Source organism: Mauremys mutica, chromosome 19 (genome assembly GCF_020497125.1).
Source record: "Mauremys mutica isolate MM-2020 ecotype Southern chromosome 19, ASM2049712v1, whole genome shotgun sequence".
In the NCBI taxonomy this organism is placed as follows: Eukaryota; Metazoa; Chordata; order Testudines; family Geoemydidae; genus Mauremys; species Mauremys mutica.
Window position 1 is genome coordinate 1,192,273 of NC_059090.1, and position 25,196 is coordinate 1,217,468.

At 60.3% G+C, this 25,196-nt stretch overlaps 1 protein-coding gene across 1 annotated transcript in view; it reads left to right on the plus strand.

Annotated features, from left to right (window-relative positions):
* The window catches only part of LOC123353237 (maestro heat-like repeat-containing protein family member 2A), a 35,949-nt gene that overhangs the window by 5,151 nt on the left and 5,602 nt on the right, over window positions 1-25,196 (plus strand). The window contains exons 4-24 of the mRNA XM_044994208.1: window positions 296-458; window positions 574-672; window positions 1,569-1,720; window positions 2,071-2,214; window positions 3,344-3,433; window positions 3,907-3,989; window positions 4,732-4,805; window positions 7,103-7,213; window positions 10,752-10,792; window positions 11,073-11,214; window positions 11,812-11,864; window positions 15,897-16,004; window positions 16,221-16,340; window positions 18,196-18,312; window positions 18,815-18,967; window positions 20,674-20,700; window positions 21,099-21,221; window positions 21,613-21,692; window positions 22,226-22,340; window positions 22,467-22,562; window positions 23,995-24,099. Coding sequence (XP_044850143.1) covers window positions 296-458; window positions 574-672; window positions 1,569-1,720; window positions 2,071-2,214; window positions 3,344-3,433; window positions 3,907-3,989; window positions 4,732-4,805; window positions 7,103-7,213; window positions 10,752-10,792; window positions 11,073-11,214; window positions 11,812-11,864; window positions 15,897-16,004; window positions 16,221-16,340; window positions 18,196-18,312; window positions 18,815-18,967; window positions 20,674-20,700; window positions 21,099-21,221; window positions 21,613-21,692; window positions 22,226-22,340; window positions 22,467-22,562; window positions 23,995-24,099 — 2,196 coding nt within the window. The remainder of the gene's footprint in view (window positions 1-295; window positions 459-573; window positions 673-1,568; window positions 1,721-2,070; window positions 2,215-3,343; window positions 3,434-3,906; window positions 3,990-4,731; window positions 4,806-7,102; window positions 7,214-10,751; window positions 10,793-11,072; window positions 11,215-11,811; window positions 11,865-15,896; window positions 16,005-16,220; window positions 16,341-18,195; window positions 18,313-18,814; window positions 18,968-20,673; window positions 20,701-21,098; window positions 21,222-21,612; window positions 21,693-22,225; window positions 22,341-22,466; window positions 22,563-23,994; window positions 24,100-25,196) is intronic.

Consider the following 25,196-nt stretch of genomic DNA (forward strand, 5'->3'; position numbering starts at 1 on the left):
CTGGAAGAGGGGCACTTACAGGGCTGCATGTCGGGGTGCTCTGGCCTGGTGGGCCAGCTTCACTGAAGGGAGAAGGCAAGGTGGGAGGTCACCCAGGAAGAGAAGGAGACCCCATCCTAGGCAGGGGCCAGGCCAAATATTCTCTGCCTTGCGGGGTCAGTGTTCGGTGAGTGCCCCCTCTAGAACCTGAATCCCTGCCACCTCAGCCGGGCATGTTACCCCCCTTGGGGCTGGTGCCCTTATTGCCCCCCCCCCGGCTCTGGAACACTAATGGGCTCTGCCGTTCCTTCTGCAGGAGGCCTCGAGCGAGCTCCAGGTGGCTGCCAGTGATACCTTGGCCGCCCTCGCTGGCAGCTACTTCGGGCCGGTGATGCGGGAGCTCCAGAAACACCTGAGGCCCTTTGTACTGCCAGCGGAGTTCACCCTCCTCACCCTGGGCAAGGTCATGGCGGTCAGCGGTACGGTACCACCCCATCCCCCGCGTGGGCCCATTGCTTCGGGGATGCTTGCACCCTGCAGTGTCCCTGGGCCTGCAGTTGCCTGAGAGCTGGTCCCGTCCATCTCTCTGTGCAGTGTACAGGTGCGTCCCTTTCCTGGGCATCACCCTGACCACCATGCAGACTGTGATGCGAGGGATAGATGACAGCAGGAGACGAGGGGCCTTCTGCACCGGTGAGGGGACCACTTGGGCCAAGCCTTTGTTCTAGATGGTGGGTCGAGATGGAGCTGGTTCGGCCCCAGATCCCGGCACCCCATGACCCTGGGATCTGAACAGCCCTGGACTCTGAGTGTGTAACCCTGATCCAGACCCCAGCGTTGCCTCTTGGCCCCGTCTCTAGTCTGTGGAGGTGGAGGAAGGGGAGGGACAGTATGGTCTGGACCCCTGGGTTCTTCTCCCTGCCAGAGGAAGGTGGGGCTGGCAGGTTAATTCATTGGGCAGGGATGTGCTCCAGTTACTCTGATGGTGGGAGCCGTAGAAACACCTGTACATGGAAGGCGCTTTTTAGCGGAGGTCTTGGTTCCCTCCCATGTCTTGGGGAAAGGGTGGGTAGGTGCTGGATCTCGGCACACTGACAGGTGTGTCATCATTGGCTCCATGGCATCAGGGCCCAGCCTTGTCTCTGTCACGCCTGCTGACTGCAGGGACTCATGTCATGCCCCGAGGACCCTCACTTAGGGTTGCCAGTTTGGTTGAATGTATTCCTGGAGGTTTCATCACATGATATAATCTTTAATGAAAGATTCAGCTTTGATTCCTGGAGATCCGGGGCAATCCTGGAGGGTTGGCAATCCTACGTCACTGTCTGCCCGCTGGAGGCTGCGGCATGAACCCTGGGAAGGAGGGGCCGGAGAGTGCAGCATGAACCCCAGGGGGCAGAGTCTGCAGCATGAACCCCAGAGGGCAGGGGGCAGAGTCTGCAGCATGAACCCTAGCGCACAGGGGGCTAGGTGGGAGTAGACCCCTGCAGAGATTGAAGTTCCTGAGAGTGGCAGAGTTTGAGCTGCTCTGTAATGAACCATGTCTCAGCCCTGGACTAAGCTGCCTTTTGCCCCCTGCCCCCCAACAGGCCTGGAGTGCACGTGTGGGGCAATCAGCACTTACCTGAGGAGCTGGGAGAGGAGCACCTATCCACAAATCACGCGCCAGCGCTTCTCTGCACACCTGTTCCCCACGTACCGGTACCTCCTCAGCGCCTGGCTGCCCAGCGAGGACACAGAGGTGAGGGGCTCGCACAGGCACTGTGGCCACGGGGCGCTCGCTCTGCATCTCCCCACAAGCCCTTTCGCCCCTGGCCCCTTTGTAAGGAGCAGACCCGGGTGGAAATCTCTCCTGTCTTGGGGTGGATAATGTCACCGGATGCTGGGGGCTGTGGAGGTGGAGGGCTAAGAGCCAGGATTCCTTGGCCAATGTCCTCCTGCAGCATAGAGGCCAAACTGGTCTCCCTGCATCTCAGGCTGGTCCCTACTGCTCTCGGTGCCTGAGCCAGTGCTGGAAGGAGAAGTACTGGATCCAGTGACTGAGCCGCAGGGGACCAAGCCAGCAGTCACCCCGTACCCATCTCTCAACAGGTCAAACTGGCTGTCCTCAAGGCCCTGGGGCCAGTGCTGAACATCCTGCTGCCCAGGAAGGATCTGCAAACCCAGATCGATGGGGACATCCCCCTGCTCCTGGCTCTGTACGGGAAGAACATTGAGGCCTTTTACATCACCAAGGTGAGGAGGTGGGGGGCGTTCCCTGCAGGCTCCATGGGCCAGCAAGTGAGCTGTCAGATCAGCTGCAGTATGTTGGATGGGGGTTCCCAGGGCTGGGAAGGGGTCCCAACACCAACCCCCCTCCTAGGGGGTCAGAGTTAACTCCTGGAACAACCATCACACATAACAACAGCACAACACTGTTCTGTGACCCCGGCAAAGGCCGGAGCAGACCCAGGCCAGGATCCCCAGTAGGGGTTACACAGCACAGCTTACAGCAAAACAGCTGTGTTTCCCCCCCCCCCCCCCCCCCGCCTGCATGCCTGGCTCGACACACACAGACTCTGCCCCATGCCCTGGGGTCAGTCCAGCCGGACCGTGCTCTGGGTGGTGCTGGCGGGCTGGGTGAGCTCAGCATGGTGGGCTGGTTAGTGGTCTCAGCTCCTGTCTGCTGAAGGCTGAGAGTTTACACAAATCCCCTTTTACCAGCAGCCAGCTCTCCTGCCAGCAGCGCCCACCCTGCCCCAGCTCAGGGCTCCTGTCCGGCAGCGTCTTTGTTTTCTTTCCAAATTTCCCAGGCTGCTCCACACCATTCGTTCAACCCCCCCACTCCCAGGGTCCGAGTTAAGTCTGTGTGTTTGAGTGGCACTCCCCCCAGCCAGTCAGGTTTGTGCAGAGTAGCTGGGGAGGGAGGGAGGAAGGGAAGGAGATCTCTCACCAGCTCCACAAGGGTGCAGAGCATACACCCAGCCAGCACCCAGGCTGCAGAGCGCTCATGGCTCTCACTGTGTGGAGGAGGGCTGCCTGAGAGGCCGACTCTGGACCAGGATCCAGAACTCCAACAGTCCATGTGTCAGGGTTGCTCAGATCTGGGGCTCCAATTCCCCAATCCCACCCATGTCAGGCAGGAGTGACTCCATCATGGCCAGTGAGCTGCTGCCCCAGGGTCAGAGCAGAATCTGGACCTCTGCACTAAGCAGAATTCCCCCCTTCACCACCCTTCCAGGGTGATGAGAACCTCTTTCTCCCCAGAGCCTTCAGCCAGGGGTGAAGCAGACACCTCTGTGGCTGATGAGTTGATGTCAGTGCAGCTGGGACCTGCTGCTCCCCTGTGCCGGCTCTGCCTGACATCTCTCCCTGTCTGTTGCAGGTTCTGGGACAGATCTTGCAGGCCTCTTCCTCCAAGAACCCGATCCCAGAGGTGTATGTGGCGGCCATCTCCCATACGCTGAGCTACCAGGTATGGGGAAGTGGGGCTGGCATGGGTGTGCTGGGGCCAGTAGATCTCGGGGACGCCAGCAGGCATCCGTAGCGTGCACAGTGCTCCCCACCCCCTGTACTGGAGACCTCCCTGTGCCCTCAGCATCCCATACAGCGGGAGTCGCCAGTGCTCAGCACCGCGCAGTGTCTGTGGGCCCAGTTCTCCTCTCTTGTGTGGAGTCCAGGGGCGTTTCTCCTGATTTACTCTGGTATAAGTGAGAGCAGGATCAGGCCCTTTAGTCCCTTCTCAGGGCTCTGGCTATGTCATACTCAGTACGTACCGCAGGGTCTGGGATGGTCACATGGCCCAATCCGGTTCTGAATCCTACTGCTAGCCCCATCAGTGTGAATCTGCACTGGAGTCTGAGGAGTTGCAGAATCAGGCCCTGGTCCCTTTGGGAGGTTCCTGTTTGAGCGAGCAGGCTCCTCTGACCTGTTCCCATCTCCCTGCAGGTCATTTCCAAAGCTCAGCTCAGCTCCCTATCAGCTCTGCAGGGAGAATCACACAGAGATTTCCCACGTCTTCCTGCAACTCGGTAAGGGGGTGGTGGTGAGAGGCTGCAGCCCAGACGAGCGGTGCATGGGGTGCCTCGAAGCTCCCGCTGCTGGGTCCAGATCCCTGATTCAGCACAGGAGAGGAGAGCTCACTCCTCACTGTCCATCATTCTGTTTCCTATTCCCTGTAGCCCGTTCCCATCCATCGCAGCTGTTGGGGATTTTCCATTGAAAACTGTTGATGGGCTGGGAAGATACCCGTGTGGGGATCCTGGCCCTGATGTCATATGTTATTGGTGCTGAAGGTAGGAGCAGGGGAGCAAGAGCTCAGAGACTTCCCCGTATATCATGTCAGTGCGAGCGCCTGGTGCAGCACAGGGCCCGCTTTGCCGCTTCAGGGCCCGTGGGTCTGGCTGCAGGGCCCTGGGTGTGACCTGCTCCCTGTAGCAATGGACAGTCCCCCCCATGCTCCCATGCTGTGCTGGGCAGACACACCCCAAAGCTCTGCACACTCGGACACTGAGGGTGAGCCTGCCTGCACCAGCCCTGGCTGGGGACAGGTGTGGGTGTGGTGCCCCTGCCTGGCCCCAGCCTGCAAGGGGCACTCAGCGATGGGGAGGAGGGGAGTGAGGATGAGCATGGGAGCCCTCACCAGGTGGCCTTGTTGGTGACACACGGGTACATTGTTACAGTGAGGTGGGGGGACTTTGTGATCCTGCCCCAGGCCATGCGGAGCTAGTCTGTGGCTCTGGCTTAGTGACGCTGTGTGCCCGTCTCTTCCAGTTCCGGGGCTGGCCAGCCGGAAACACCTGTGCATCAAATCAGTGAAATCAGCTCTTACCGACGGGAGTCCCAAGGTGAGAGAACAACAGTGCCGGGTGTGGGTGAGGCGGGCAGTGCCGGGTGCGGGTGAGGCGGGCAGTGCCGGGTGTGGGTGAGGCGGGCAGTGCCGGGTGTGGGTGAGGCGGGCAGTGCTGGGTGCAGGAGAGGCTGGCAGAGAGTGGGCAGCTCAGGCTGAGATCCTCTGACCCAGCATAAACCTCACAGGCCCCATTCCCCTCCCAACCACACCAGCATCTCTCCATTGACTCAGTGGGTTACTCTTGATTCTCACTGGGGTGAGAGAGAGTCTGGCTCTGTGGGGCTAGTGCAGGGTCCCTTTGTGCCCAGTCACTGAGGGGTTAACTCCAGCTCAGTTCCCCCTCCCCATGCACAGATGTCACGGTGGGGCTATAAACTGGCTTCTGGGAGGCAGGGGGGCAGGAGGCCTGGGGACAGGCCACAGGTACAGGGACCCAAGGGGAGGGGAGCCGAGCTCCAGGCAGGGTTGTGTGCTGGTTCTTTTCTGATCGTGTGAAATTTGGCGTTCTCTCTATTCACATGACCCCCGGGAGAGGGGCTGGCAGGCACACGCTGATGGTGGCTTGGAGGAGCTGTCTGTGGTGCTGAAGGCAGCTCCCTCACCATGTGCGGGGACCAGGAGGGGCTTGGATCTGGGCAGAAGGTCCAGGCCCTGATCCCATGGAAAGATGTCCATTGACTCTAGTGGGCTGTGGCTCAGGCTCTCAGTTGGGTTCCAAGGGGAAATCCTGCTCTAGCCCCCTGGGGCAGGGACTCTCTCTGGACTCCCAGTGGCTCAGTGAGGCAGGGTCTGGCCCCAGAGGCTCAGGAGTCTCCCCAATTGACTGCTGTTCTATAAGCTGTCACAAGGAATGGGCTGGTCCCGGTTCCTTTGGTGCTGTTCTGCAGCAGGAGCCAGCTGATCCCCAGAGTCCCACTGAACCTTTCCACCGTTCTGTCAGCCTGGGGCTGGGCTGGGGGGAGTCTGTGCAACCCTAGAATCTCACCAAGCTGGATTCCAAGTTTCTCCCTCGATCTCCGTGTAGCTCACCCGGGCTCAAACCCAGTAAAGAATCCAGTCACTAGGACCCCTACTACTGTCCCAGCTTCTTGGGTTCTTATTGGGTAAGCCTCAGGCCATGTGGTGAAACAATCCTTCGCTCCCAGCAGAGACTGCCTGCCTGCCACTGTCTCCGGCCAGGGCCCAGCACAAGCAGTGGCAATTCGTGCCACCACGAGATACTGCAGCAAAGGGCCTTTCCCAGTTTTAGAGGGACCCTTCTTTGCTATGCACATTGGTCCTGTCACAGCTCAGGGGCTGGATTTGATGCCTTCTTGAGGTCCCTTCCAACCTGAGATTTCCATGGTGATTTCTATGATTTCCTGCACCAATTATCTCCCATCTGCCTGCATTTTACCCTATAGAAAGTCTCTCTTCCCTTGACTAAGGTTTTTGCAACCCCAGAATATCCAACCATTTTGAGACTGTAACATAACCTCAGCACCTCCTTTTTCAATTTATCTGGTACAAGCAGCTGATACCTGTACCCATCACCCACTGGTTTCCCCATGTCCCATACAATATTTCATCTTTAAACGCCATGCTTTCCCACGGTGACCAGAACGTTTTTACTGTGGTGTTGTGAGGGGACACAACGTTCCAGGGTGGCTGGGTTTGCCTGTTGATTTGCCAGTCACCCGCTATCATGAGATCAGGATCCCTCTCGGGTCCAGCGGGGCCTGGTGCTGGTGTGTGGAGGGACACGCTGGTGCCTGTGCTGCTGCCGGCCGGCTCACCCTGTATCTCACCACCACCTGTGACAGTGTCCCTCCTGGCCCTGCAGGGGAGGGTGGCTGTCCTACAGGCCATTGGCACCCTGGTCTCAGCAGGGTACCTGGATGAGGTGGAGGGATGGCCTCTCAATTACACTGCCCTGCAGCTTGCTGTGTCGGCCAACTCGCTGGTAAGGGGCAAGGTCAGCTCCCTACCCAGCAGACCTGGATTCCCCCCATTCTCCCCTCCCACGAGTTGCTCTTCCTGCCACTCACCTCTGTGCCCATGGCATGTGAGTCACCCCTCCCCCCAGTGCCAAATTGGTGCAAATTGCACTTTGCCACTTACAGCTGATTTCCGGCCAGCTCGTTCCCAGCATGGAACGCACTCGCCCCCAGATCTCTGGCTAATGGGTTCACCCCAGAGATGCCTGCAGGACCCTCCCCGCACTCCATGCCGAGTGTCACCCTCCCCGGCCCCACCTCCCAGGCATGGGAGCTGCTCCTCCACACAGAGTGACCCTGTGCTCATCTTTTCCAGGAGCGTCCAATGCGGAGCCTTCCCCTGGGGGGGCGGCTGGAAAAAACGGTCCAGAAAACCAGCCTGGCCACCTTAGAAATAATCATTGCCTCGGGCAGGGGGCTCAGCCAGGTGAGGGGCTCCATTGGCTTAAGTGCAGTGACCCCTGATTTACAGCAGGCTGAGTGAGAGCAGGACCAGGCCTGGGAAACCAGGGCGATTGATTTCAGTGGTCACTGCTGATTTACACCAGTGCAAGGGCAGAATCAGAGCCCGGGGGACATTCTGTTGATCTTACTGGAAGCAGAATTGGGCCTTGGCCCATAATTGAACAGTGATAGCATATGGGTGTTGCGGGGGAGGGAGCAGGGCTCGGAGGGGGTGATGGGGGAGGGGCAGAGCAGGGCTCTGAGGGGGAGGGGCAGAGTAAGGCTCTGAGGGGGAGGGGCGGAGTAGGGTTCTGAGGGGAAGGGGAGGGGCAGAGCAGGGCTCTGGGGAGTGATGGGGGAAGGGCAGAGCAGGGCTCTGGGGGGAGAGGGGGGCAGAGCAGGGCTGGGAGTGGGGAGGGCAGAGCTGGGCTCAGAGGGGGGAGGGGGAGGGGCAGAGCAGGGGTCAGAGGGGGGAGGGCAGAGCGGGGCTCTGAGGGGGTGTGAGGAGGCGGGGCTCGGAGGGGGAGGGGCAGAGCGGGGCTCGGAGGGGGAGGGGCAGAGCAGGGCTCGGAGGGGGAGGGGCAGAGCGGGGCTCGGAGGGAGTGAAGGGGGAGGGGCAGAGCAGGGCTGATGGGGGGAGGGCAGAGCGAGGCTCGGAGGGGGAGGTGCAGAGCAGGGCTCTGACGGGGGGAGGGCAGAGCAGGGCTCTGACGGGGGAGGGCAGAGCGGGGCTCGGAGGGGGTGATGGGGGAGGGCAGAGCGGGGCTCGGAGGGGGAGGGGCAGAGCAGGGCTCTGACGGGGGGAGGGCAGAGAGGGGCTCAGAGGGGGTGTGAGGGGGAGGGGCAGAGCGGGGCTCTGACGGGGGGAGGGCAGAGCGGGGCTCGGCGGGGGAGGGGCAGAGCGGGGCTCGGAGGGGGTGAAGGGGGAGGGGCAGAGCAGGGCTCTGACGGGGGGAGGGCAGAGCGGGGCTCTGACGGGGGAGGGCAGAGCGGGGCTCGGAGGGGGTGAAGGGGGAGGGGCAGAGCTGGGCTGATGGGGGGCGGGCAGAGCGGGGCTCGGAGGGGGAGGGGCAGAGCAGGGCTCTGACGGGGGGAGGGCAGAGAGGGGCTCAGAGGGGGTGTGAGGGGGAGGGGCAGAGCGGGGCTCTGACGGGGGGAGGGCAGAGTGGGGCTCGGAGGGGGAGGGGCAGAGCGGGGCTCGGAGGGGGTGAAGGGGGAGGGGCAGAGCAGGGCTCTGACGGGGGGAGGGCAGAGCGGGGCTCTGACGGGGGGAGGGCAGTGCGGGGCTCGGAGTGGGAGGGGCAGAGCAGGGCTGATGGGGGGAGGGCAGAGCGAGGCTCGGAGGGGGTGAAGGGGGAGGGCAGAGCGGGGCTCTGACGGGGGTGAAGGGGGAGGGGCAGAGTGGGGCTCAGAATGGGAGGGGCAGAGCAGGGCTGATGGGGGGAGGGCAGAGCGGGGCTCGGAGGGGGTGAAGGGGGAGGGGCAGAGCGGGGCTCTGACGGGGGGAGGGCAGAGCGGGGCTCGGAGGGGGAGGGGCAGAGCGGGGCTCGGAGGGGGAGGGGCAGAGCGGGGGTCGGGGGGGGTGAAGGGGGAGGGCAGAGCGGGGCGGCGGGGGGGAGGGCAGAGCGGGGCTCGGAGGGGGAGGGGCAGAGCGGGGCTCTGACGGGGGGAGGGCAGAGCGGGGCTCGGAGGGGGTGAAGGGGGAGGGCAGAGCGGGGCTCTGCAGAGGGGAGGGGCAGAGCAGGGCTCGGAGGGGGAGGGGCAGAGCAGGGCTCGGAGGGGGAGGGCAGAGAGGGGCTCGGAGGGGGTGTGAGGGGGAGGGGCAGAGCGGGGCTCGGAGGGGGAGGGGCAGAGCGGGGCTCGGAGGGGGTGAAGGGGGAGGGCAGAGCAGGGCGGATGGGGGGAGGGCAGAGCGGGGCTTGGAGGGGGAGGGGCAGAGCAGGGTTCTGACGGGGGGAGGGCAGAGCGGGGCTGGGAGGGGGTGAAGGGGGAGGGGCAGAGCAGGGCTCTGCAGAGGGGAGGGGCAGAGCGGGGCTAGGAGGGGGAGGGGCAGAGCGGGGCTCTGACGTGGGGAGGGCAGAGCGGGGCTCTGACGGGGGGGAGGGCAGAGCGGGGCTCGGAGGGGGTGAAGGGGGAGGGCAGAGCGGGGCTCTGCAGAGGGGAGGGCAGAGCAGGGCTCGGAGGGGGTGAAGGGGGAGGGGCAGAGCGGGGCTCGGAGGGGGAGGGGCAGAGCGGGGCTCGGAGGGGGAGGGGCAGAGCGGGGCTCGGAGGGGGAGGGGCAGAGCGGGGCTCTGCAGAGGGGAGGGCAGAGCGGGGATCGGAGGGGGAGGGGCAGAGCGGGGCTCGGAGGGGGTGACGGGGGAGGGCAGAGCGGGGCTCGGAGGGGGCGGGGCAGAGCGGGGCTCGGAGGGGGAGGGGCAGAGCGGGGCTCAGAGGGGGAGGGGCAGAGCGGGGCTCGGAGGGGGTGAAGGGGGAGGGCAGAGCGGGGCTCGGAGGGGGAGGGGCAGAGCGGGGCTCTGACGGGGGGAGGGCAGAGCGGGGCTCTGACGGGGGGGAGGGCAGAGCGGGGCTCGGAGGGGGTGAAGGGGGAGGGCAGAGCGGGGCTCGGAGGGGGAGGGGCAGAGCAGGGCTGATGGGGGGAGGGCAGAGCGAGGCTCGGAGGGGGAGGGGCAGAGCAGGGCTCTGACGGGGGAGGGCAGAGCGGGGCTCTGATGGGGGGAGGGCAGAGCGGGGCTCGGAGGGGGTGAAGGGGGAGGGCAGAGCGGGGCTCGGAGGGGGAGAGGGGAGAGGGTAGAGCTGGGCTCTGCAGAGGGGAGGGTGCAGGGCTCTGAATGGGGTGACGAGTCAGCCCACCAGCAGGGACACAGGCTGAGACTGTGGGGACAGGATTCACCAGCCCTGGGCGCTCTCACCCTGGTCTCTGCAGGAGCTCTGGGAACGGCTCCTGGGCTGTGTTACCCGCACCCCTTACACTGATTCCATGACCCCCCTGTGCCGCTGCCTGAGGACCTGGCCACGAAGCGGCAGCAGCACAGACAAGCAGCCCCCAAGTGCAGGGAGCCAGGTCAGGGCAGCAATGCTCAGCCCCGGGGATCACAGCATGGGGGCCCTGGGGTACCAGCAGGGATCTGCTAGGGGAGGGCAGGCCCCAGGGAGCCCCTAGAGGAGCCTCTCCCACAGCACAGCGGGAGCTGTTCTCCGTGGGATGTACCCGGGGAGCAGAGGCAGGGGCGGCATGGGGGTCATGAGGGGATCCCTGGGGCAGAAGGCTACATGTCTGCACCTCTGCATGTGCTCTGCAGCGCTGATGCTGGTCAGACGTGCCCACCGCTGCCTCCGGCACAGCTCTGCTAGTGGCTGCCCCGCTGCTCTGCCCCTGCCCAGGTTCCGGGCAATCCCCCTGTGTGGCGTGGGGGTCATGGAGCAGCCTGGGCAGTGGGGGAGATGCAAAGCCCTGTCCCACTGATGCAGCAGAGCCCCAAACCTGACTGCTCACAGCCTTTTTTCTGCTCTTTTCCCAGCGGCATCTGCGACTCCCCAGCAGCTGCTGGCCCGGCTCCTGGTGAGTGACTCACACCGAGGGAGGGCCCCACCGCTGGGGAGTAGCCCCTGTGAAGCTCAGGTCCTCATCACCCTTGAGCGAGGGGTGGCCATGATGGGGTCCCTTATCCAGAGCTGCCCATAGGGGGACTCCCTGACTCCACCTACGGGCCCCGTGTTCAGGAGGAAGATGCTTAGCTCATGTTTCTTGCACAGTCCCCATGCTGAACAGGGCCCATTCTCTCCCCTCCCCAGGATGGAAGAGGCTCAGCTGGTGCAAATCACCTCCTTTTCCTTCTCAGGTGCTGTCAGCATCCCCCTTCGAGGGAGAAGGGTGCGGAGTGGCTGCGCTGCTCCTGCTGAACGCCCTGCGCCCTGAGATGTATGGGGACGAGGCTGAGCAGTGGTGGATGGAGATTCCAGCCATGGTCCAGTCTCTTGATGGTAAGGGGTGGGGGTGGGAGCAGCTGGGATGGGGCAAAAGGCCTACCAGTGCCATCCTGTCCTATCTGCAGCAATGGAGCCAGGGAGAGCACACGGCCTCTTGGATTGTCACACCTGCAGCCTGATGCTGCGTGGTTAGGTCCCCGGATGTCCCATGGGAGGGGTTGGGATGGATCTGTGGAGCGGAGTCAAGAAAGCAGAGTGAGGAACGGAGCAGGGAGAATGAGGTGCGATCAGAGCTGAGCTGTGGGAGAGAGAGCTGCTGAGGGCACAGCCAGCACCCTGCAGCCAGACTGGCTAGAGTTGGCTCCTGGGAAACCCAGATGAGACACGTATTCCCTACGAGGCCGTGCCACATTGGAATAGGGTACCCCTGGCATGGGAGGAAGGGCAGGAACTCCAGTGCGGATGGGATCCCTATGTAGGGACCTGCACAGTGGGAAGGGCAGGAGCTTCAGTGTGGATGGGACCCTGGTGTAGGGTCCCCTGGGAAGGGCAGGATGCCAATGCAGATGGGACCCCAGTGTAGTCAAGGGGATCCAGAAGGGCCTCCCTGGGGCACTTGGTTAATGGCCAGCTCTGTACCACTCTCTCTAGGACATAGCACGTTCTCTCTGGACCAGACCACGTGGGAGCACAAGCTGTTGGAGGTAACATGAGGGCTTCTGTTCATTCTCCCAGCCCCAGAGTGGAGCAGCCCTGGGCTAGTTCCTCATGGAGGGACCTTGGTTAGAGAGTCAGAGTTTGCCTTGGTGTCCTGGGCCAGAATTTCCTGTTGCCCCCACTGTTGGGCTGTTAAGCAGCTGCCACGCTCCACCCCAGAGAGGGTTGCATTTCACTGAAAAGGGGGTTCCTGTGTGTGGCTGGAAAGAGCGTTGGGACGAGCAGTGCTATGGAAATGAAAGCGTTAGATCCTGGGCCAGGGCCGTCCCTGCTGGCAGTCAGGAGAGTTGCCCCAGCAGGTGATTTAGCACACTTCCTCTGCCAGTTCTAAAATGCTCAGCTCCTCGGTACTCAGCAGTGAGAGCCCCCTCCTCACGCACCCCCCTTGCATTTCTCTGTGGGGGGAGCCCCTGCACTGGGAGTGGCAGCTGGAAGCCCCTGGGTGGGCTCACTCAATGCTGGCCCCAGTGTCCTCCATCTAGGACCGCAGGCCAGGAGGGCTCTGGGGAGCCTGGAAGTCAGGATCCCTCATGGGGATGAGAGCAGGGGAGGGGATTCTGCCCCTAAATGACCCCCTGTGATGGGTTTGGTCACAGAGATCCCCTTGGGACTGTCTCCTGATGTGCTGAAATTACCTCTGAGCCCATTTTCCCTGCCAGCCTGGGACTCCAGAACCCTGCCTTGCTGAGCCAGACACGCTAACCTGCTGCAACACAGACCAGAGTCTGGTCCACGCCCCCAAAGCTGCAGACTTAACTGGAGAGAGCTCAGCAGGTTGCCTATCTGCAGCACCCAGACACCCAGTTCCCAATGGGATCCAAACCCCAAATAAATCCGTTTTACTCTGTATAAAGCTTATGCAGGGTAAACTCATAAATTGTTTGCCCTCTATAACACTGATAGAGAGAAATGCACAGCTGTTTGCTCCCCCAGGTGTTAATCACTTCCTCTGGGTTTATTAATAAATAAAAGTGATTTTATTAAGTATGAAGAGTAGGATTTAAGTGGTTTCAAGTAATAACAGCCAGAACAAAATAAGTTGTTGCATCGCACTCGAGCAGGAACAGAGCCCAAGCAGAGAGAGACAGCGTGTGTGTGTATACATCCCTCTTTATTCATTTCCCAGCATGCTCTTATATACAATATGGTAGACAATCAATTACCAATTGATTAATCAAATCAACACAGCTGCAGCTGTAACCCATAGGGTAATTATCCTACACACCTGTATCCTATTTACAATTAGCTGGCCAATGAGAACAAGCCCAAGGCCAGTCCTTCACACACAACTCCCAGCATAATCAGCTCAGTATCTCACATTCTAATCCCACATCTCCCCCCTCTATTCAAAATAAAAAAGAGGGAAAGGAAAAGAGGATAAAAAACATTCACAAAACATTTCCAATTTATAACAACATAACACCACAATCTATCTTAATCTTGTCCAAGAAGTTTAAATTATCATAATAAATATTATGATGAAAAACTAAAAAACCATAATGTTTAAAACAGATAGGTGTAGGTCCTCAGCTGGTGTAAAGTAACACCAGCTGAGGATCTACCTCAAAACCTTCAAATAAGATCACAATACACAACCACTAAGTAATCTGTTCACAAGCCAAAATTAAAACCAACCTATATAACCATGCAATCATTAACATATAACCCAACAACACTAAACAAGAACAAAACACAACAAACAAATAGTGCAAACTCTACAGGATTCCCCCCTTCCTAATACAAAAACATCCCTCAGATGTCAGGCGATCAAACTGACACTGAGGGAGGGGGGGTCCTAGAGCTTGACAACACAACAACAATTCTGGCCAGAAGACATCACAAAACAAAACAAAAAACACAAAACATAACTCTTAATAATAATTGCATGGTACACTAAATGCTATGCAACCAGCACAAAATTTCTTAAGCAAGTGATAGAATTGTAAAAACTAAAAAGCAGTTGTAGCTTTAACTCTCCAATATAGCTTCTCTAACACAATTTTCAAAACAGTATCTTGAGAAGCACAAATAAAAACAGTAAACAAGTTGGACATTCTGTAGTGAATGTGTCATTAAAATCAAATCTGTAAGGCAATTTCTATAAAAGAATTTAAAGGCAGCTGCAAAGCAGTCTGAGTTAACTCCCTAGTCTTAAAATTTTAAAAACAAAACAAAAACCTTTCCATTTGGCAACACTATTCTCTTATTAGAACTGAGTTCTTATATATTTTAACATGCACTCAATGGCACAGAGATAGTGTTTTCTTAAAAAGGAAAGGCAGCTGTTATTCATTTCATGCTTGAAGAGAACTCTCCACCGACGTTGTCTGACTTCAGAGTAAAGCACAGGATTCTGCATACAATACTGCTTAAGTTCTGCAGCTGCCTGAGAGACCTTGATCCTCTCCACCCCCGCCTTCAGCTTGATTTCAAAGTTCCAAACTCCTCCTTGTCTCACAGCATGGAGTCTAGAAGAATGATCATCTCCCGGACAGTCTTGAAGATCTCGACAGCCTTGCTGTACTCAATGTCCTGGAAATCAACATCACTAACTGCCAGGACCTGGTCTCCTTCCTGCAGCTTGCCCCGCTCCGCGATGCATATCTTCCGCTAATACAGCGGTTTTCATGGTAGCTGCTCTGCCCTTTTCCACCGCGACTTATAGCCGCCCTTCTTCTCCGCGACTTATAGCCGCTCTTCCTCTGGGCTCCCTTTTCAGACGCCCTGCAGCTTGCCGCTCAACACTGAGCTCAGGTGCGCCTCCTTTCTTTTTGGGCTTCCTGCGGCTCCTAGCCGCGCAACACTGAACTCAGGTGCGCCTCTTTTCGGACGCCCTGCGGCCGCTGCTCGACACTGAGCTCAGGTGCGCCTCCTTTCTTTTTGGGCTTCCTGCGGCTCCTAGCCACGCAACACTGAACTCAGGTGCGTCTCCTTTTCTTTTCAGGCCACCAACACTAGTGCCCGCAGCTTCTCTGCCATTTGTTGCATCGCACTCGAGCAGGAACAGAGCCCAAGCAGAGAGAGACAGCGTGTGTGTGTATACATCTGTCTTTATTCATTTCCCAGCATGCTCTTATATACAATATGGTAGACAATCAATTACCAATTGATTAATCAAATCAACACAGCTGCAGCTGTAACCCATAGGGTAATTATCCTACACACCTGTATCCTATTTACAATTAGCTGGCCAATGAGAACAAGCCCAAGGCCAGTCCTTCACACACAACTCCCAGCATAATCAGCTCAGTATCTCACATTCTAATCCCACAATAAGTCACTAAGCAAAATAAAGCAAAAACGCGCAGGTCTAAGCTCAATACATTAAGAAACTGATTACAGGTAATATCGCACCTCAGAGATGGTCCGATAAGCTTCTTTTGCAGACTAGACTCCTTCCTAGTCTGGGCCCAATCCTTTCCCCGGTACAGTCCTTGTTAGTTCCCTCAGACATCTCAGGTGGTACGCAGGGGTTTTCTCATGACTGGCAGCCCCCTTTGTCCTGCTCCAACCCCTGTTATAGCTTTGGCACAAGGCGGGAATCTTTGTCTCTCTGGGTCCCCACCCCTCCTTCTAAATGGAAAAGTACCAGATTTAAGATGGATTTCGTTATCCGGTGACATGGTTACGTGTCACTGTAAGGCCCCTAGGCTCCATTCTTCCCGGGTTGGCCCACAGGTACACAGGAAGGTTTGCAGGTAAATAAACCATTTACAACCAGTTGTCCTAGTCAATAGGAGCCATCAAGATTCTAAACCACCATTAATGGCCCACACTTTGCATAATTACAAGAAGACCTCAGAGTTATACTTCATATTTCTAGCTTCAGATACAAGAATGATACATACATAGAAATCGGAGGAACATATTCCTTAGGTTATAACCTTTGTTATGATACCTTACAAGAGACCTTTTGCATAAAGCATATTTCAGTTACGTCATATTCACGTTCATAAGCATATTTCCATAAAACATACGTTGTGCAACGTCACACCCGCCTCCGGCTCCTTTCCACACAGTTCCTCCGAAAGACCTTGGGGAGGAGCAAAGAGGGCGGCTGGAGCCAGGATGTGAGCCAGGAGCTGGGCCGGCAGATGGGCAGCTATGCCAACGCCTCTGTGGAGAAGGTCAGTTCCCAGAGAAGGCCTCCCTGGTACTGGGGGCTCTGGGGAGGGGCAGGGGGCGCTGGGGCAGTCCCACACCAGTGAAACCAAGCCCTGCGGTTCCCCCTGTGCAGGTGGGGCCAGGCCCTGCCTGAAGCTAGGGACCCCGATCCTGGCCCAGGCTGGCCCAGACCGCCCTCCCCGAGGCTGGGCTAACCCCTCCCTTGCACTCGCTTTCAGGCTTTCCTCTACAAGGCTCTGGGCACAGCCCTGGCCATGAGCAAGGTTGTGGCTTCAGTGACAGAACAGTTCCGGAAGCTGCTGCGCATGGCCGACTATCTGAATGGTGCAGAGACGGAGGTGAGGGGCTGAGCCCGCCTGCATTCCAGGGCACCCAGGAGCTCTGGAGGGCCCTTCCCCCAGGCAAAGGCCTGTGGCCTTTGTGTGTGATTGGAGCTCCCGGGGGTGACTAAGGAGGGACTGGAGCACTGGGCCCAGGGACTGGGGAGACTGGCTGTGACTGGAAGTGCTGGGACCGGGGACTGGGGAGACTGGCTGTGACTGGGAGTGCTGGGACCGGGGACTGGGGAGACTGGCTGTGACTGGGAGTGCCGGGGACTGGGGACTGGGGAGACTGGCTGTGACTGGGAGTGCGGGGACCGGGGAGACTGGCTGTGACTGGGAGTGCTGGGACCGGGGACTGGGGAGACTGGCTGTGACTGGGAATGCCGGGGACTGGGGAGACTGGCTGTGACTGGAAGTGCTGGGACCGGGGACTGGGGAGACTGGCTGTGACTGGGAATGCCGGGGACTGGGGAGACTGGCTGTGACTGGAAGTGCTGGGACCGGGGACTGGGGAGACTGGCTGTGACTGGAAGTGCTGGGACCGGGGACTGGGGAGACTGGCTGTGACTGGGAGTGCTGGGACCGGGGACTGGGGAGACTGGCTGTGGCTGGAAGTGCTGGGACCGGGGACTGGGGAGACTGGCTGTGGCTGGAAGTGCTGGGACCGGGGACTGGGGAGACTGGCTGTGGCTGGAAGTGCTGGGACCGGGGACTGGGGAGACTGGCTGTGACTGGAAGTGCTGGGACCGGGGACTGGGGAGACTGGCTGTGGCTGGAAGTGCTGGGACCGGGGACTGGGGAGACTGGCTGTGACTGGGAGTGCTGGGACCGGGGACTGGGGAGACTGGCTGTGACTGGAAGTGCTGGGACCGGGGACTGGGGAGACTGGCTGTGACTGGAAGTGCTGGGACTGGGGACTGGGGAGACTGGCTGTGACTGGGAGTGCTGGGACCGGGGACTGGGGAGACTGGCTGTGACTGGAAGTGCTGGGACTGGGGACTGGGGAGACTGGCTGTGACTGGGAGTGCTGGGACCGGGGACCGGGGAGACTGGCTGTGACTGGGAATGCCGGGGACTGGGGACTGGGGAGACTGGCTGTGACTGGAAGTGCTGGGACCGGGGACTGGGGAGACTGGCTGTGACTGGAAGTGCTGGGACCGGGGACTGGGGAGACTGGCTGTGACTGGGAGTGCCGGGGACTGGGGACTGGGGAGACTGGCTGTGGCTGGAAGTGCTGGGACCGGGGACTGGGGAGACTGGCTGTGACTGGAAGTGCTGGGACTGGGGACTGGGGAGACTGGCTGTGACTGGGAGTGCTGGGACCGGGGACCGGGGAGACTGGCTGTGACTGGGAATGCCGGGGACTGGGGAGACTGGCTGTGACTGGGAATGCCGGGGACCGGGGAGACTGGCTGTGACTGGGAATGGCGGGGACTGGGGAGACTGGCTGTGACTGGGAGTGCTGGGGACTGGGGAGACTGGCTGTGACTGGGAATGCCGGGGACCGGGGAGACTGGCTGTGACTGGGAATGCCGGGGACCGGGGAGACTGGCTGTGACTGGGAGTGCTGGGGACTGGGGAGACTGGCTGTGACTGGAAGTGCTGGGACCGGGGACTGGGGAGACTGGTTGTGACTGGGAGCGTTGGGCCTGCAGCCTGGGGAGACTGGCTGTGACTGGAAGTGCCGGGGACTGGGGAGACTGGCTGTGACTGGAAGTGCTGGGACCGGGCACTGGGGAGACTGGCTGTGACTGGGAGTGCCGGGGACTAGGGAGACTGGCTGTGGCTGGAAGTGCTGGGACCGGGGAGGCTCCAGGCTGTTCTGGAGTTGCTGATGGCCCTCGACTGACCCCGAGCTCTCTGCTCCCAGTGCCTTGGCTCCTGCCTGCAGCTCTGTGCCAGGGACCAGCTGGATGCCACCCTGAGAGCTCTGGGCGACTTTGAGGAGGAAATGGCGGAGGGGGAGAATTCCTGGCATCTCAGGAAGGTACAGCACCCTGCTTGTCCCAGCCCCCGGCCCTGTCTGCATGGGGCTGTTGGCTTCATGGGTCCAGGCCAGGAAGGCACAGGCTGGCAGTGCAGAGGGGCTGGGCTGGGTTATCAGAGCCCAAAGCTGGCCCAGGCAGAACCATGGTTCTGATCCAAGTGGGCCCTGTCTGGATTTGGAGATGGAGCCGCTCTGTAGCCACATGGGATGATCACCTGAGGGAACTGGTTAACTAGGCAGGGGTGAGGCTGAGGGATCATCCCCAGGGCATGTGGGGAGCACAGGTCTGGGAGCTGGTTCTACCCGGGGGAGGGCATGGAGAACCAGAAGTTTGTTCTTGGAGGTGGGGGTTGGAGCTGGACAGGGTCAATGTTTATAGCATCTAGGGAACAATCTTCTCAGCCCGTGAGCCCCAAGGAAGTGCTTGCCGTGGGCGGTCAGGAGTTGGGGAGGGAAAGGCCTTTCCCCAGTGACATCCCTGCTCTTCTCTTCATTTCCCCAGGCCCTGACCCCACGGGACAGGGACAGAGTGAAGAGCGCCCTCCTGCTGTTCTACAGCAGTGCAGCAGCCCAGGCGCTCCCCCAGCAGCTGCTCCCTCAGCTGGCGGACAAGATCGTACCCAAAATCCTGCACCATTACAGCACCGGCTCCCAGGTATCTGCCTGCAGAAGTTGGTCCCGATCTCCCTGCCATCCCTTCTGCCCTGTGAGATTGGGCTCCCAGGGACTCACAGGATTGGGCCTCAGGCCATGGGGCGAGGGCACTGATGAGTCCAGGACAGCCGGGGCGGGGAGGAGAGAGATGACTTTTAGAAAGCTTTTGTTACACTATTCTTGCCAGCAAGTTAAAAAAGTATGGATTGGATGAATGGACTGTAAGGTGGATAGAAAGCTGGATAGATTGTCAGGCTCAGTGGGTAGTGATCAGTGCTCGAGTGCCCCAAGGGTCGGTCCTGGAGCCGGTTTTGTTCAACATCTTTATTAATGATCTGGATGATGGGATGGATTGCACCCTCAGCAAGTTCGCAGATGACACTAAGCTGGGGGAAGAGGTAGATACGCTGGAGGGTCGGGATAGGGTCCGGCGTGACCTAGACAAATTGGAGGATTGGGCCAAAAGAGATCTGATGAGGTTCAACAAGGACAAGTGCAGAGTCCTGCACTTAGGAAGAAAGAATCCCATGCACTGCTACAGGCTGGGAACCGACTGGCTAAGCAGCAGTTCGGGGGCAGAGATAGCTCAGTGGTTTGAGCATTGGTCTGCTAAACCCAGGATTGTGAGGTCAATCCTTGAGGGGGCCATTTAGGGATCTGGGGCAAAAATCTGTCTGGGGATTGGTCTTGCTGTGAGCAGTGGGTTGGACTAGATGACTTCCTGAGGTCCCTTCCAACCCTGATATTCTATGATTCTATGACCTGGGGATTACAGTGGACAAGAAGCTGGATATGAGTCAGCAGTGTGCCCTTGTTGCAAAGAAGGCCAACGGCATATTGGGCTGTATTAGTAGGAGCCTTGCCACAGATCAAGATTATTCCCCTCTACTCAACATTGGTGAGGCCATACCTGGAGTACTTCATTCAGTTTTGGTCCCCCCACTACAGAAGGGATGTGGACAAATTGGAGAGAGTCCAGCGGAGGGCAACCAAAATGATTAGGGGGCTGGAGCACATGACTTATGAGGAGAGGCTGAGGGAACTGGCTTATTTAGTCTGCAGAAGAGAAGAGTGAGGGGAGATTTGATAGCAGCCTTCAACTACCTGAAGGGGGGTTCCAAAGAGGATGGAGCTCGGCTGTTCTCAGTGGTGGCAGATGACAGAACAAGGAGCAATGGTCTCAAGTTGCAGTGGGGAAGGTCTAGGTTGGATATTAGGAAACACTATTTCACTAGGAGGGTGGTGAAGCACTGGAATGGGTTCCCTAGGGAGGTGGTAGAATCTCCTTCCTTAGAGGTTTTTAAGGCCCGGCTTGACAAAGCCCTGGCTGGGATGATTTAGTTGGGGTTGGTCCTGCTTTGAGCAGGGCATTGGACTAGATACCTCCTGAGTTCCCTTCCAAGTCTGATATTCTATGATTCTATGATGGATGGATTGATGGGAGGATAGCGGGGATGGAAGCAGTCAGCTGGGACTCTGCTCACCTCTTAGGGCCCTGTGACGCCCAGCCCAGTCCTGCTTCTTTCCCTGGTCCATATAGCTTTAAACCTGCACAGGGACTGGAGGGAGGTGGGTCCGAGGGCCCCCTGGAACAATGAGCATGGCTCCATGATGCCTCCTGCAGGGGGAGGTGGCTCTGGGGGCCCTGGCATATCCCAGGAGGCTTCAGTGCTGATGTTTGACAGCTGCTCCCATTTTGTTTTTCAGGCACTGGGACTGAACGCCAGGCATATGGTAACGAGCAGCGAGTGTGATCCTACCGTGTCCCCCGGGGCCCATGCAGCTCGGGCTGGAGCATTGCGGGAAGGCTGGGGCTGGGCCAGGCTGTGGGCTGCAGGCAGCCAGGCTCAGTCTCAGCCCTGGGGATGCTGGTGCATGGGACTAGTTTATGCTGCTGTTCCATGAACCTGGTTCTCTCCTGTGGGGTGGGGGTATTCCTAAGCTTCTGGGCCCATCCCCATAAGGGTGCCATATGACTTTAGGCCCTTCCTATGAGGGGAGTGGGGCAGCGGCCAGGGGCCTCTCCGGGGTGGGGTGGTGGGGTGGCCAGAGTGGGAGCCTGTACTCACCCCAAAGGGCTGGGAAGGCTGCATGCAACTGTCATTCCCACTCTCCTCTCTGTGGGCATGTAGGACACGGCCCTTACTCTGCGCTTCATTGAGAGCATCTCTGCAGTCAGCCTGGCCGTCCAGAGGAGCGGGGAATCCCAACCCCACCAGCTTCCTCACAAAGAGGCGCTGCTCAGCCAGCTGCTGGTGAGTGGGGGGATCCCCAGGCCTGGGGCAGCGGCCTCATGGTCTCATTGTTGCCCTGAGCTGGGGTTGCATTGCCCTGGCTCCAGCAGGCTGGGGCACTGGGATAGAACTGGATAACTGTGGCCTTGGAAGTAACTGGGGAGTGGGCTGGTCTCAGGAGGTCATCCCCATGCTCTCCAAACCTGCCCTGAGGCTGCTGGCAGGACGCAGGGGCTGGCTTGGGGTCGGGGACCCAGCCCCTTGGGCACGGGGAGGTTCCATCAGCTTCCCCACCGCTGACATTTCTGGGCATTATGTCAGTCCCCCTGGAGGTGGGTGGGAGGTCCCATTGTCGCCCCCAGGGATACCATTGCCTCCCCTCATGTTCTTGGTCTCTCTGTGTATACTTCAGGAGATCATTAAGGCCGAGCCACGGAGCTCCCTGCTCTCCCCAGTTCGCCAGGAGGCAATGGTGGCCATCGGGCACCTGAGGTGGGTATTGCTCTGCCCCGGCCCCCTCCACGCCAGCTGGCACTTTGGCCATCCTTACACACACAGACCAGCATGGGCAAGCCCTGACGTGGGCTGTGCAGGGCAGTGTACGAGGCAGGAGTGTGACCCCCATAGTGGCACTAGTGTGGGGAGAGCTCCCAGCCTTCCTAGAGCCAGGGGTCAGTTCCCAGGGTGGCATGGCCCCCAGAGCTGAAACAGTCCCGTCAGCTCAGCCCTGGTGATGCTTTGAGCTCCCTGGGACTCAGACCACTGCAGGGTGCTCCTGATCTCCGCAGGAGAGCCCTGCTGGGCACAGAGCACCTGCCTGCTGGCAGAGCAACCCCTGCACACCCCAGAGAGCAAGGGGAGAGCCCTGGGGAGAGGGGGCACCAGGAGAGCCCCAAGAGGAGGAAGGAGGCAGGGAAGGAAGCAGGGGGAAGGTGTTGGCCTGGAGAGGTCTCTGGGTCTCTCCATGCTCACCGGCAGGGGAATGTCGAGCCTCTAACGCCTCCCACCATGCTCTCTCCTGCCAGTAAAGTGAAGCACCCACTGAGCTGCGAGAAGAATCAGGAGTTGATGGAGCAGTGTCTTGATAGTGTCTTTTCCCTGCCTCCCCAGGAGTTCACTGAGGACGTGGGGCCCATCCAGGTATGAACCCTGCCCCTGACCGGGTACCCCCACAGGCATCATTCCCCGCAGGGCTGGGCCTAGGGACCAGCCCCCTCTGCCTCTTGCCAGCCCCTTCAGGGCCTCACTCCTCCCTCTGGGTTGCAGACTCTTTATGCCAGCACCATGGCCACCCTGGAGGGGCTGATGCAGACGTTACTGGAGGGGGATGAGATGCCAGAGCGACTCCAGGGAACCTTCCGGGTGCCCACTCACGCGGGTGAGTGGGGGCTGGGCAGAGAGGTCTTCTGTCCATGTGTCCAGACTCCTCGATGGCCCCTGTCACCTCAGGGACAAGACCCACCTCCCAGCCTCCTGCCCACCCCGGGGTAAGAGCCTGCCTGGGTCTGAGCCCTGTGATGTGGAGAGCAGGAGTGAGGAGTGGGGCTGTGGAGGGGGAGTGTTGTGGGTCTGGAGATGCACTAGGGGAGAGCGAAGTCCCAGACTCCAGGAAGTGTGTGTGTGGGGGTCCAGTCCAGTGTTTCAGGGCTCAGGCATCCCCCGGAAGGAGGAGGAGTGATTTCTCATCAGGAGGGCTGTCAGAGCCCCCTGCTATCAGGAGTCACTCCAGGGGTGGGTCTGGCCTGAGGCCTTGTGTCACGGAGTCCACGGGCGATGCTCTGGAACTGCTCCCCACAAAGCCCGACAGGACTCTGGGGAGCCTCCTCTCCCTTGGAGCAGACTGTCTGCAGGGCAAGAAGCTCACACGGCTTCACCTCCTGGGTCCCTCCTTGGAGCATTCAGCATCCTCTGCCCCTCCGTGTGCTTCCCACAGCGAGTCCGCCCCGGTGGGGTCCTGGGGAAGCCACAGGGTCCTGCCCCCCCACTGCGCAGTCAGACGTGACTCTCAGCCAGCCAGTAAAACAGGTTTATCAGACGACAGGAACACGGGCTAAAACAGAGCTTGTAGGTACAGAGAACGGGACCCCTCGGCCGGGTCCATTCTGGGGCCCAGTGAGCCAGACCCCCACGTCTGCCCTCACTCCTCGTCCCCAGCCAGCTCCAGACTGAAACCCCCTCCAGCCCCTCCTCTCTGCTGAGTTCCTTTCCCAGGCCTGGAGGTCACTTGATCTCTTTGTTCTCCCGCACCCTTAGCATCCGCTTGCAGGGAGCAAGGGCCTGGCCATCAGTTGCCAGGCGACAGAGGGTCGGGCAGGAACTGAGCCCCCCCCCCCCCCCCAGTATTCAGAGGGAACATTAAGAACAGTCCCACTTCCTCACATCTTGGCCCAACATTGCTGGGCTGCGTGTGTCCTGGGGCTTGGGAGGGTCAGGCTCAGCCTTTGCCCATCATGGGGCTCATTTCAGACAGAAGCTAGAGGGGGAAGAACCTCCTTGTCTGAGCAGAAACACTCCCTGGAGCGCTGCACCCCAGAGGGGAGGGCGGTTGGACTGGCCCCACTTCCCTGGTTTCCGTCCCTTTGAAGACCTGCCCCATGGGCGGAGAGGAGCCGCAGGCTGTTCGTCCAGCCCCTCCCCCTTCAGGGGGCTGGGAGCCGAGCACTGCTCTGGGCATGGCCCAGGAGGTGCCATGCAGAGGCCTCTCCAGGTTCCATTCCCCCCTCCCCCCGCTGGGCCCCTGCTCCCCCAGTTGCAGTTGGTGGGGGGCTTGCTCATTGCCCTGCTCTGCCTGCAGCTCCTGCAGAGATGGCTGGTGTCAGAGCAGGTGTGGGAGCGTGCACGCGCCATGCGGGTCAGCACCCACCTGCTGAAGGCATATCTCCAGACGGTCACCATCACCGTGAGTACCGCCCCACCCGCCTGGCCCTCAGTCCCTGCAGGGAAAGGGCCTGCTCTCAGGGCAGTCAGGCCGCTGTTGGCAGAGTGAGGTCGCTGCCTGCTATGGACCAGATCCTGGGCCGAGGCGAGAGGCTGGTTGCATCCAGGCCAAGCCCACTTGTTTTCTTTCTTTTCCCAACCAGACACAGATCCCTCCTGGCCAGTTCAGCTCTCTGGCTGGGATGCTGGGCCCCTACACCTGTGACTCACTGGGCAGCATCCGCCAGGGCGCAGGGGACGCCATTGGGTGCCTGCTAGACGTACAAGGTGCGGAGGCCTCGGGGCAACGGGTGCCCAGGGGTGAATATGGGGCCTGGCCCAGGGGTGGCACGGCGTGACTGGAGGGCCTGGCCCGTGGTGGCGTGGCGTGACTGGAGGGCCCAGCCCGGGGGTGGCACGGCGTGACTGGAGGGCCCTGCCCGGCGAGGCACGGCGTGATTGGAGGGCCTGGCCCGTGGTGGCGCGGCATGACTGGAGGGCCCTGCCCGGGGAGGCACGGCGTGACTGGAGGGCCTGGCCCGTGGTGGCGCGGCGTGACTGGAGGGCCCTGCCCGGCGAGGCACGGCGTGATTGGAGGGCCTGGCCCGTGGTGGCGCGGCATGACTGGAGGGCCCTGCCCGGGGAGGCACGGCGTGACTGGAGGGCCTGGCCCGTGGTGGCGCGGCGTGACTGGAGGGCCCTGCCCGGCGAGGCACGGCGTGATTGGAGGGCCCGGCCCGTGGTGGCGCGGCGTGACTGGAGGTCCTGGCCCGGGGGTGGCGCGACGTGACTGGAGGTCCTGGCCTGGGGGTGGCACGGCGTGACTGGAGGGCCCAGCCCGGGGAGGCGCGGCGTGACTGGAGGGCCTGGCCCGTGGTGGCGTGGCGTGACTGGAGGACCTGGCCCAGGGAGGTGCGGCGTGACTAGAGGTCCTGGCCCGGGGGAGGCACGGCGTGATTGGAGGGCCTGGCCCGTGGTGGCGCGGCGTGACTGGAGGGCCTGGCCCGTGGTGGCGCGGCGTGACTGGAGAGCCTGGCCCGTGGTGGCGCGGCGTGACTGGAGGTCCTGGCCCGGGGGTGG